Genomic DNA, 11,970 nt, shown 5'->3' with positions numbered 1-11,970 from the left:
GAATGGAGGATGGTGTCTACAACCATTTCTTGAGAGAATTGCTGATCCAGCCGACTCATATTCTCAATTAATCCAATCATCTTGAGAACATGTCGACTTACGGGCTCGCCCTTCTTGAGTTTGGTGTCTAGAATTTGCCTACGAGTCTCGAATATTTCGACTCGAGCCAGATCTTGGAACATGTTCTTTAACTCACTGATGATTGTGAAAGCATCTGAGTTGATGAACATTTTCTGTAGATCTGCACTCATGGTTGCAAGCATTAGACATTTCACATCCTTGTTGGCATCAATCCAACGATCGAGGGCTGCCTGAGTGACCCCTTCGCCCGCGGCTTCGGGCATCGCCTCATCCAGGAGATACTCCTTTTCTTCCTGCATAAGAACTATTTGCAATTTCCTTTTCCAGTCAAGGAAGTTTTTCCCGCTCAACTTCTCCTTTTCGAGAATTGATCGGATGTTGAATGAATTGTTATTTGCCATAATTAAAACTACAATTGAAAAGACCAAACAAATAAATAACCATTCACAGTTCCTCTTAATAAACTTATATTTAAGCAAATCCTTTGCTAATAGTCTAAAAATTGAACTTATTAGGTAAACCTATCTCATTTTCCATGACATAAAAGGACTCCTTACTTATATCGTTGAGTTTCACCAAAACTAACATGTACTCACAATTATTTGTGTACCTTACCCCTTTAGGATCAACAAGTAACAACTCGCTATGGCGGAAAACTATTACTTAGATTGATGTAAAGGTTATCCAAGTAAGTGTTATTTTGGCATGGCACCTTTTAACTCAATTTTTAAAGTTTGGAACTTAAGGTTCTTACTATGTTGGTTAGATTTTAAGTGAACTAAAATCCTCAATCATGCAACATAATCAAGCCATAATCTCATGCATAATTAAGACATATTTAAAGCAATAAATAACTTAAACCATGCATAAGATTTAAATGTGATCTAGTATGGCCCGACTTCTTCTTGAAGCTTCAACTTCAAACTTCGTATTTGAAAATGGATTGGAGACTCCGTCTTGAATTTCACCATGGGAGGCGTCATTTTCTTCAAATAGGATATACTATAATTGAAACTAATTACAACTATTTGAGGGTACGCAGACCATATTAAAAATAAAAACTTTGGTGCATTAGACCAATTTTACATTCAAATTAATGGTACGCAGACCATATTTTCTATCCTATTTGGGCCATACTAGTCACTTTCCATAACCTGCAAAACAGTACATTAACAATATACCATTCACCCATTCATTTATCAATGAATGACATAGCAAGTTAGTAGAAAAAATCATGCATCACATAAATATTTGCAGCAACTAATCAAAGGTTCCAACAATCTACAAATTATTCAACCTTATTAGTTCTAATCGAGTTGTTATAACCTTAAAGGATGTAGACCTAATCAAGAGCTTAATGACTAAAAGCTCCCACTGAAACCAAGAATTTACATGCTTTACAAATTTTAAACATAAAATTGTATTTCCTAGTCCAACCGAAAACTTACAAATTTAATTAAAATTTAAAGCTCATATAAAATCATTTTTAAATCCCTTAATTTTATTTTCAGTTGATTAAAATTTATTAATTTAAATTTTATCAAGGTGTTATTTTTAGTAAAATAATTAGAATAAAATAATTTATAATAATTAAATTAATCAAAATTAAATTCCGAGAAAAAATTAAATTACAAAAATAAATTTAATTAACATCGTTTCCAACCAAAACATAAACAAAACGACCCAAACGTGCCAAGGAAAGGCCGTAAGCCGAAGCCCACGCCTCGCCCAAGTAGCCATGCCTCAGCGCCCATGGGCTACGTGCACAAGGCAGCGCCCAAGGCCTGCATTGTTGCTGGCCGAGTGATGTACCACAGCAGCGCACCAGCCCAGTGATGTGCCTGCTACCTGCGCGTTGGGCAGGGGCTTGCACAGCGACAAGCGAGCTCCCTTGCTCGTTGTGCTCCTGCCTTGCCTCGTGCCTTGCGCTACGATGCATCGTCGCCTTTTGTCGATCACCCGCACAGCACACACCGTACAGGGCCGTGCCTGCCGCGCATGCTCGTGCTTGCTCATTGCTTCGTACCGCATGGGCGATGAGCTCCCTTCCTCGTCTTCGCATGCATGCACTATGCAACACCCCTTAAGGTAACACTTAACTTCCATTGCTTCGTGCGTGCAAGTTTGATGGTCGTTTTATAAAAATTAATAACTTTTATATTCTAAATTTAACGACAAATTAATAATTCATATTAATTTCACTAAATTTAGGCGAAAAATCAAAAAATTATTATTCAAATTATTTTCCGATTACATGTACTTTTAGGGATTAAATAGGATCCTAATTAAATTATCAATAATTATGAAATTCAAAATAAATTCTAAATTATTTGAAATTCAACAAATTAATTACAATTACAAATTAGTTTGTATAATTAACAAGATTAGGCCTTAAAATTGTTAAACATATACAGTAGGTCGATCATAGATTCAAGATTTACATACAAGATTCGCAAATATTTAATTTAACATCATAAAATTACAAATTTTGCATTCGAAAAACTAAAACCTCCGAAAAGTCATAGTTAGGCTTCGAATTTGGGAATTCTGGCTTCGGCGTCAAATCTTTGAATTTTGTCAAAATTTTAAAACGTCGTTGACATGCGAAATTCACTATAAAAACTTAAGATTTCAACCATTATTGACAAAACTGCCGAACAATCCTGCGAACATATAATCAAATAATCGCACGAATTTGCAATTAATTAGATACACGAAATTAATCACCCCTTTTAATTCATTGCAAATTTATAAAATTTAATCCATGTTAACTATAATTGATTATGGAATTAATTAGAGGCTCTGATACCACTGTAGGGTTTGAATAATATAAACAATATAATTCATGCGGAAAAACCACAAAGCCAGGAATCCAAATTAATTGCCACATAGTCAATTAACATAATTTTGTATACATACAATGTGATGCGTGCCTTCCCTAGCTGCTCCCGAACTGAACAAGATGTCGTCCCTCCGTAGATAGTCCACAACATGTTCGGTTCCGCCTTAGATTCAACCAACTAGAATATTCTCTAAGGTTTTATGTGCACTCGGGAAATTCACAATAGTGATAGGCAAGTATTAAATTCTCTCTTGAATTTAATGTGTTATAATAGTATATTGAATTGCGTTATAAATTGTGATCATGAACCACATATTTATAGGGTGGAAATAAAGGAGTTTGAATACTACTAGGAATCGATTAACTAAATCCATTAGGATTCTAGTTATTTAATAACATTAGAATTCTAGGGACAATCAAACACTAAGTATTTCAGATTTACCCTAAACATCTAATTTTAGTAGATTTAGGAAAACGCAAGTTCACTTGGCTCGCAAGCAACCGGCCGGCCAAAGTCTTGCACCGTGTGGCCTTAAGCCCACGTTGCTGCTGTGCTTGGCGTCCAGCAATCAGCACGCGGCCCATGGCTGGGCGCTGCTGCCTTGCTCGGACCATGCGCGCTTGGCGTCCAACAGCAGCACGCGGCCAATGAGATGGGCGCTGCTGCCTTGCTCGGCCCAAGCCTTGCTGCTCCGCGCGGGCTTGCTTGGCGCTGGGCCTGGCGCTTGTGTTGGGCCTTGCGTCTCGCAAGCTCGTTCGTCGAGCGTTCGCATATCGCGCTTCCGATTCGTTTTCCGATTCCGGAATTTATTTCCGATTCGAACAAATATTTACGTTTCCGATCCGTTAATATTTCCTATTCCGGAATTTATTTCCGATTCGAACAAATATTTACGTTTCCGTTAATATTTCCGATTCCGAAATTTATTTCCTTTTCCGACAATATTTCCGATTACGGTAATATTTCCGTTTCCGGCAATATTTCCGATTACGACAATATTTCCATTTCCGATAATATTTTCCGATACGAACCATGTTTCTGTTTCCGGCAACATCTACGACTTGGATAATATTTATATTTCCGTCATGATACATATTTTCGTTTCCGGCAATATCATCATTTCCGGAGCATTCCATATTTTGCCTTTTGACGATTTCAGCTCCCACTGGAACCGAGATCCATCGTTTCCGAATGTTCATAAACGGAGTATCTAATGAATAATATATTCACTTAAATACTTGATCCGTTCACGTACTATTTGTGTGACCCTACGGGTTCAGTCAAGAGTAAGTTGTGGATTAATATTTTTAATTCCACTTGAACTGAAGCGGCCTTTAGCTAGGCATTGAGCTCACTTGATCTCACTGAATTTATTAACTTGTTTAATTAATACTAAACTACATTGATTAGATTTAGCAATGAATGCATACTTGGACCAAGGGCATTATTTCCTTCAATATACCCCTCAAGGGCAAGGTAAAAGGGGTCATTCTCTAACCCTAGAGAAGCCACCCTAATATCTCTCTCCCCAAAATACTCTCAATTTATACATCAATTGTACTGACTTGAGCGTCAAAGGCTCCACCTCAGGGACCCCCCTGGCCCGGAGTTCATCTTGCAGGCACCGTACGTGGCCAGACAAGACACTAAGGACGCTCATACCATCGTTTCAACCCAAAACACCAAGAATATATAACATCCAAGAGCTGAGAACAACAGTAGGAACTTAAGGCCATGATTTATTTTTCAGTCTTTACAGAAGGAACTCTTACACTACAACAGCTACCTACAAGTAGAAATGAATACTATAACAACTACCGTGTTAACAAGAAAAAACTAACCCCCATTCCCCAGACAGTTGGGAAAAAACATCCCTGAAATAACAGGAACTGTTGGCTTTTACATTTTGCAATGAGCAAAGTTTTGGAAAAAAAAAAGAAACAGTCAATCAATCGAGCATTGAGAGTGCTACAGTGCTACGGAGTACATTTGAAATGGATGAGTTGTTAGAGGGGTTGTCTTCTAGTAATATTATGCTCTTAGGAATTTTACAGGTCTTTAGCATACAAGAGCGAACAGCAACTCCACTGTGAACACCATCATACTGAGCTAAATAAGTATTGTTCTTCTCCAGTAAAATAGGATTCGTTTATAGAACATTAGTGATACCAGCAAAATTATGGTATTTTCCTTTTTAATCACTTACATTAGTAAAATAAGTTTGGGTTTCGGAAAGATAACCAGCAACAAGAGGATCTTGAAAGATGTCAACAACAGGGAGTGGCTGCCTTTTATAGTCCAACATGCATGGAGCAAACTGGCAAGAGAGATTTACCATTTTCATAGAAGAACTCTACCTTAATTAATCTGCAGGAAATTATCTAGTCATTACAGTTACAGCCTTCTCATACAGTTAATTTACTCTTTCAGTCTAGAGAATGAACAAGGGAGCACTGAAATGTAAAAGCTGACTTTCACAAAAAAAATTCTACCATAGTCGACTACACTAAATATAAAATCCTAGCCGTCCATTATTAATAGGTTAATCTGAGCCATTCAAATTACTTAGAATAAATTTAAATGATTAAAATCACTTAAGGGTTGTTTGGTTGTTTGAAAAGGGTAAAATAATATTATTATTTTTTTAATTAAATCTTTTACAAAAACCATAAATTTATTTTTAAAAAATCTTTGATGTGAAAAGAGGCGAAAATTAAACTCCACTGTACGAAGCTTCTTCCATTCCTCAACCTTGTGTCTAAACCTCCATTGTTGAAATCATTCATAAACCTTGAGTTTAAAACTCCATTATTTACCTTAATACTTCCATTGTTACAGCATCAAAACGATCGAAGCTTCTATCGTATTAGTGACCGTTCATTTTTTTGTTTAACTCCCTCTAAGCTAAGCTACCATCCTCCATTGTTGAAGTTATTCTTAAACCTTGAGTTTAAACCTCCATTATTAACCTTTCATACCTCCATTGTTAAATTTAATTATGATTTTAAAATTTTCTTAGTTTTCTGTGGAGTATAGTTTATTAAGATTAATGTCGGCATTGATGAACGTTATTAACCTTCATCTATCCATTATCTTCAACCTCCATTGTTAGCCTTCATCTTCTACCTTGGGATTACGTTTTAACATTAATTTAGCTATGATTTTCATATTTTTGTTAAAGACTCATGTAATTTAGAACACCGTTTATTGAATATTATTAAAGTCATTGATGAACGTTGAAGGCATGAGCCCATGACAATGGTGCAATCACTAGTAGAAAAACTGCTATTAGTAACCCCCTATTAGTAACTAGCGTAACTTGTTTCTGTTATAAAATGTATAACAGTAACTGGTTTATCTAATGCGCATTACAAATAAATCAGCCAACGATAGTCTGAGGACGCATTAGTAACCGACAAACATAAAGCCCATCGTAACTGGGTAGTCAAACCTTGTTGACCTAATTTAGTTTTAACGAGCACTTGTAAGCCCAGTTATTAATTCCTCTCTAATAATAAAAAATACCCGCTTTCTCTTTTACACTCTCTCCTCGATCCAAAAATGAAAAACCCCTAACTTTCTCTCTCATCCTCGAAAGTTGTACTCGGCATCTTCCTCCATTCAAGACGTCTTTTTCTTCTTCTTTTACCCAGCAAGAGGGGAGTTCATACAGTTAGTCTGGGTCTAAGATGAGTGGACTTAGACTCCAATAGAATTAGGACAACTCAGCAATGTAAATTTAGGTTTAGGGGGGAAAGGGGTAGTTTAAGGGGGGAAAATATTTCAGTAATGCCGCCATCAATGTCTTCCTAAGCGGGATTTTAAGCGCCCTCATTCCTCACCAAATTATCCCGCTCAAAATTTCACCCTTAAAAAAAATATATAAATCTTTTCTACTTTTTAACAGTTTGCTCTGTAACAGCCTTCGTCTTCTTCGTTTACAGGTGAAGTTCCTGAATTAGTTTCCTCTTGTAATTAATATTTTCATGAAACTTATTTGGTTGACCATATTTTCTGGATTTTTTAACATTCATGATATATGTAATAGATCAGATTTATCTGTTATAAATGTAAATCAACATTTGATAAATTTTAGTTATTAATTTGCTGAAGAAAAGGTACGTTGATTGTTAATGACGGAGAAAACAATGTTATGCTTGTAATAGTAGTAATTAACATGTAGATTAATGTTGTATTCTGTACAATGTTATTTAATTAAATGTGTATGTAGCATTCATATAATCGAAATCGAACATGTAATAATAATAATTAATTAGTACCGAGTATGTATGAATCATTAATTATACTTTAATACTTCTAAGCGTTGATTAATTTTAATATGTATACCACAGTGCAATGGTTGATATCGATCTTAATGGTGAACCCGAGCATGAAAACGGAACTATTCTGGATACTCCTAAGGCAAACCCCCCTACAGTAGGAATGTGTTTTCCTTCGGGGTACGAATTTAGTGAATTTTGTCATCGATATGCTTTTGAGCAAGGTTTTGAGATGTTTGTGGCAAGTGACATTTTAAAAACGGAGTACAAAGCTAAGGGTGTTTCTAAAAAAGGTGTTGGAGAACTTGAAGCTAGGCCGCATATGATGGATAGATTAAGGTTTAAATGTAAGAAGGGAGGGGTTAAAAAAAGTGAAGGGTCTAATGTTACTGGTTGCAAAATGTTTGTTTATGGTAGAGTGAAAAATGGAGAGTTCGTACTTGTTAGTTGTGATTTAAAGCATAATCATCCTCTAAGTCCCGATTGTAGTAGAATGATGGTTAATTATAGAAGCATTGATGGACCGACCTTTGATAGGATAATGATAAATGAAAGGGCCGGTGTTAGCATCAGTAGAAACTTCGGGACGCAATTGATTGAAAAAGGTGGTTTTGATAACATGACGTTTAACAAAAAGGATGTTAGGGACGCCATAGCTGTTGAACGTCGTAAAACAATGTTTGAAAAAGGAGATGCTGCGGGTCTTGAAGATTATTTCAAATCACAGCGAGAATTGAATTGCGATTTTTATAGTTCAATGCAACGAGATGAAGAAGGCATTTTAAAAAATTCATTTTGGTCTGACGCGCGCAGTAGAGGAGCTTGCAAATATTTCGGAGACGTGATTAGTTTTGACACTACTTTTTCTAGCAATAGGTACATAAATTTATACTTGAGATCTTAGTTGTTTCTATGTTTATTTAGGGCTAGTGTTATTATATGTTTTATATCTGCATTAGAAATTGTGTAGTGACGTGCATGGGATATTGATTTTGTTTTTGTGTTTTATGGCATTAGGGTTTAGGGTTTACGATTTTTTCCTATGTGAAATGCATGGCTATTACTTATTAGGATCATCGACTGTTATATTTATTTCGTGAGCAATTTGCATGGTAATGTATGCAATACTACAAATGTATTCATGAAACTTGTTAATTGGATAGGTATCGTATGCCATTTGCTCCCTTTGTTGGCGTTAACCATCATGGTAAATCGATAGTCTTCGCTGCCGCTTTAATCTCACACGAAGACACTGAATCGTTTATTTGGGTGTTTGAGGAATGGCTGAAGTGCATGGGGAAGCCTCCCAAGGGCATTTTGACTGATCAAGACAAGGCAATAGCTAGAGCCATAAGTGAAGTTTTCCCCGGTGTTCCACACAGGCTTTGTCTGTGGCACATGTTACAGAATGCTTCTCGCAATCTAGGCAAGCTTGCAGAATGGAAAAGCATTGATACACTCATCCGAACAGCCGTCCACGATATGCTTGATCCTAATGAGTTTGATGAGGCTTGGTGCCTTGTGATGGACAAATATAATCAACGTGGTAAGGGGTGGATGCAGGATGCGTATGATAACCGTCAGCAATGGGCACCAGCCTACAACAGAGGCACATTTTGGGCTGGAATGTCATCTACCCAAAGAAGTGAAGGCATGAATCGTTACTTCAAAAATCATGTAGACTTAGAATGTGGATTAGTCCAGTTTATTAAGAACTACGAGTTTTGTATGAATATAAAGGCTGAGGAAGAGAAGGAGGATAATTTTGATAGTGTAGATACGCCTCCTCAACTTGATGTGGATAAGAGTGTGTTAGCCGAGTATGTTTTCCGTAAGGTTTACACGAACGCGATGTTTGCTGATGTTGTGCATGAGCGTAAAGGTTTAACCCACACAAATGTTACCAGAACTGATTCACTAGGGTCACTTGTGTTGTATAGGGCAGATGAGAAACTAACCTCCCCCCACTGGAGGAAAAGGTATAAGAGCTATAATGTTAAAGTAGATAAGGTTAAAGGGGAGCTAAGCTGTTCATGCCAGTTGTTTGAATTTAGAGGTATTTTATGTAGGCACATATTGAAAGCCATGGATGTGGAGGATTTTCAATTTGTACCGGAGAAGTATATACTCGATAGATGGAGGAAGCAAGTTAGGTCATACGAGAGCATTAGGGTTTCATACTATGATCCGGAAGAATCTAAACGACTAGCAAAAGCTAAAGAGCTCACTCAAAGGCATAATTATTTGAGAGAATTAGCCATGCATAATGAGGAAGCCTACAAGTTGTATACGGAAGCTACTGATGCCCTTAGGATAAAAATGGAGGATGTGGTGGGTCTTCGAAAGACTGGCAATGTAGGGGATAATTCAATTTGTTGGTGGGATCCCGAAGCACGTAATGTTTTTGGTCGTAGTAGGTTACGCCCAAGAGAGCATAATGAACGCGCCCTGAAAAGGTTAGCTCAACCTCCTGAAGAAGGTGTGATTAAAACACCCGTTGACAAGAGGCATGTTGGTCGACCAAAGAAAGGAGCTTATTCAATTTATGACAAATCTAAGAAGAACCTAGCATCTACGCACGCTGAGATTGCAGCTAATGAGGTATTTTTGTTTCTTTGAATGCTTTCATTGTTCAATTTATGTCATTTTTTTATTAAGACTGACAAGGGGACTATAATGTATGTTGTGTACGTTAATTGTAGGAACTTATCAGGTCTACCTATGGCCATATTCCTAGCTACCGGGATAGACAAGAACACGCGAACAACGTTCACGACGCATGTGTAAATCTTTCTTACAATGGACCCGTGTTAGAAGACATTCCTGAAAGCTCTCAAATTAATTTGTCCGAAGATGTATCGCAAACATTTGATTACGATGCGTTTGTATGGCGCAAAAGACCTGGAGGCCGGATGACGTTGTAGTTTTTTTAGTAAATTAGTATTTTTGATGTTAAAATTGAGGATCCAATGATAAATATGTGTAGTAAATTGATTTTTAACTTGTTCTCTTAATTTTGCTAGATAAAAAAGAACATGAAACTTGGAAGGATATTTAAATTTGGGAGGATATTGTTATTTATGTTATGACGATGTTATTTTGTTTAAATTTTTATAGAAAGCGAACAACAATCAATAATCACCAATAATCGGTTCTATTCAAGTTCTTAAAGTCATAAAAAAGAAAAAAAAGAGGGGGGAGGGGGTGGGAGGCATAAGGTGTTTAAACTGTATTTATGCGCTTGCCAGGAATTGAACCATAGACCTGAGGGGAATGCGAAGCTCAATGTTAATGCAGTAACCAATGTGACGTGAGGCCGCAGCCATTGTTCAATGTGAACTTCAAAGGTATATATGGTGTTCAAAATATATAATTTGCACGTCAATATACATCCTAAAATAATTAAATTATCAATTTAATTGTGGCACTGCCCACGTGAATAAGATTTTGTATACATTTATTTAACTTACGTAGATACTAAAAATAAATGAATAACATGTCAATTATGTCGTTCATACTTTGGTTGAAAAATGGTTTATTGTATTGTGTGCCATTATTATAATTTCAACAATACATGAAATCATAGATCCCGTATTTTTGTTCCAGGTATGACATTGACACAAATAATTAATTTCTACATTGACTTCAGGTTTAAAATCTATGTATAAATTGTAACATTACATTCATTCCACCAAACAAAATGTCTAAAAAAGTTTCAAAGGGAACAAAACCTTGTCCCAAAATTACAACTAGGTGTAGTGTTGTTGATAGTATTTTAAATGGAGGTATCAGTGTTGGAGAAGTAACTGAGTTTTGCGGAGAGAACGCAACAGGTAAAACTCAACTTTGCGTTCAATTGAGTGTTGCATGTCAATTACCCCCGTCTTCTGGCGGATTGTTCGGATCATCCATTTATATCCACTCAATTGGTCCATTTCCCATTCGTAGGTTAACTGGTTTAATACCCTTCATTTTAGATTCATCTCTAAGTCATACTGATCGCCCTTGTGATCACATCATAACTAAGATGGTTGAATCCGTGCATGACTTACCTGATGCACTTGATTGGGTGGTGAAGTTGATTCAAAACTCTTATAACACGTGCAGACATATACGGTTAGTCATTATTGATTCAATTGTTAGTATGTGTACTAGTCATTTTGATAACACTGTGGTGGGGTTAGAGTCACGGACTCAACTATTACGTGCCATTGGTTACGGTTTACAATCAATTGCTTCAAAATATAATGTGGCGGTTGTAGTTGTAAATAATGTTGTGGATGTGTTTCCAAGTGATCGTGATTCTTCAACCAAGTTCATGATGTCATCTGGTCGGAAGGTCCGCCCTGCATTGGGGAACTGTTGGATGACAAATATTTCAACTCGTGTCTTCATGTCTAAAACAATCTCTCCATACAATCAAACGTCGGATAGATTGATGAGTATATTGTTCTCATCGTCTTTAGAACTTGATGCGTGTCGTTTTTGTATAACCAATGAGGGTGTAATGGATGCCGAGCAAAACTAATATTTAATAAATCATCCCATACAAAAATAATAAAAATATTTGTCACACATAGGTGCTAAGTGCATAAATATTCAAATGTTTGTTGTACCAAAATTCTGCATTTTCATCAGATTATAAAATGTGGACTTTCTTAATCCCAAGTAAGTCCAGGACCTCCGTCTCCTTGATTGTGTTACTGTCGCTGCATATCAGACGCCCCAGAATATACTTTCTAGCTGCCTTGTCATTCTTCTTATAC

At 36.5% G+C, this 11,970-nt stretch overlaps 2 protein-coding genes across 2 annotated transcripts; both read left to right on the top strand.

Moving 5' to 3' along the window:
* The first annotated feature begins 7,280 nt into the window (after window positions 1-7,280).
* LOC110793303 (protein FAR1-RELATED SEQUENCE 5-like) lies at window positions 7,281-10,128 on the top strand. The gene is made up of 3 exons (XM_056829723.1): window positions 7,281-8,080; window positions 8,368-9,805; window positions 9,907-10,128. The coding sequence occupies exons 1-3, from the start codon at window positions 7,281-7,283 to the stop codon at window positions 10,126-10,128; spliced, it is 2,460 nt and encodes an 819-aa protein (XP_056685701.1).
* Window positions 10,129-10,904: 776 nt separating this feature from the next.
* Window positions 10,905-11,732, top strand: LOC110800223 (DNA repair protein XRCC3 homolog). Its single transcript, XM_022005526.2, has one exon. It carries the CDS (start codon window positions 10,905-10,907, stop codon window positions 11,730-11,732), a length of 828 nt encoding a protein of 275 aa, XP_021861218.2.
* The last annotated feature ends 238 nt before the right edge of the window (window positions 11,733-11,970 follow it).

The sequence above is a fragment of the Spinacia oleracea genome, chromosome 5 (assembly GCF_020520425.1).
Source record: "Spinacia oleracea cultivar Varoflay chromosome 5, BTI_SOV_V1, whole genome shotgun sequence".
NCBI lineage: Eukaryota > Viridiplantae > Streptophyta > Magnoliopsida > Caryophyllales > Amaranthaceae > Spinacia > Spinacia oleracea.
Note: the sequence above shows the minus strand (reverse complement) of the source record. Positions and strands in the feature narration are given on the sequence as shown.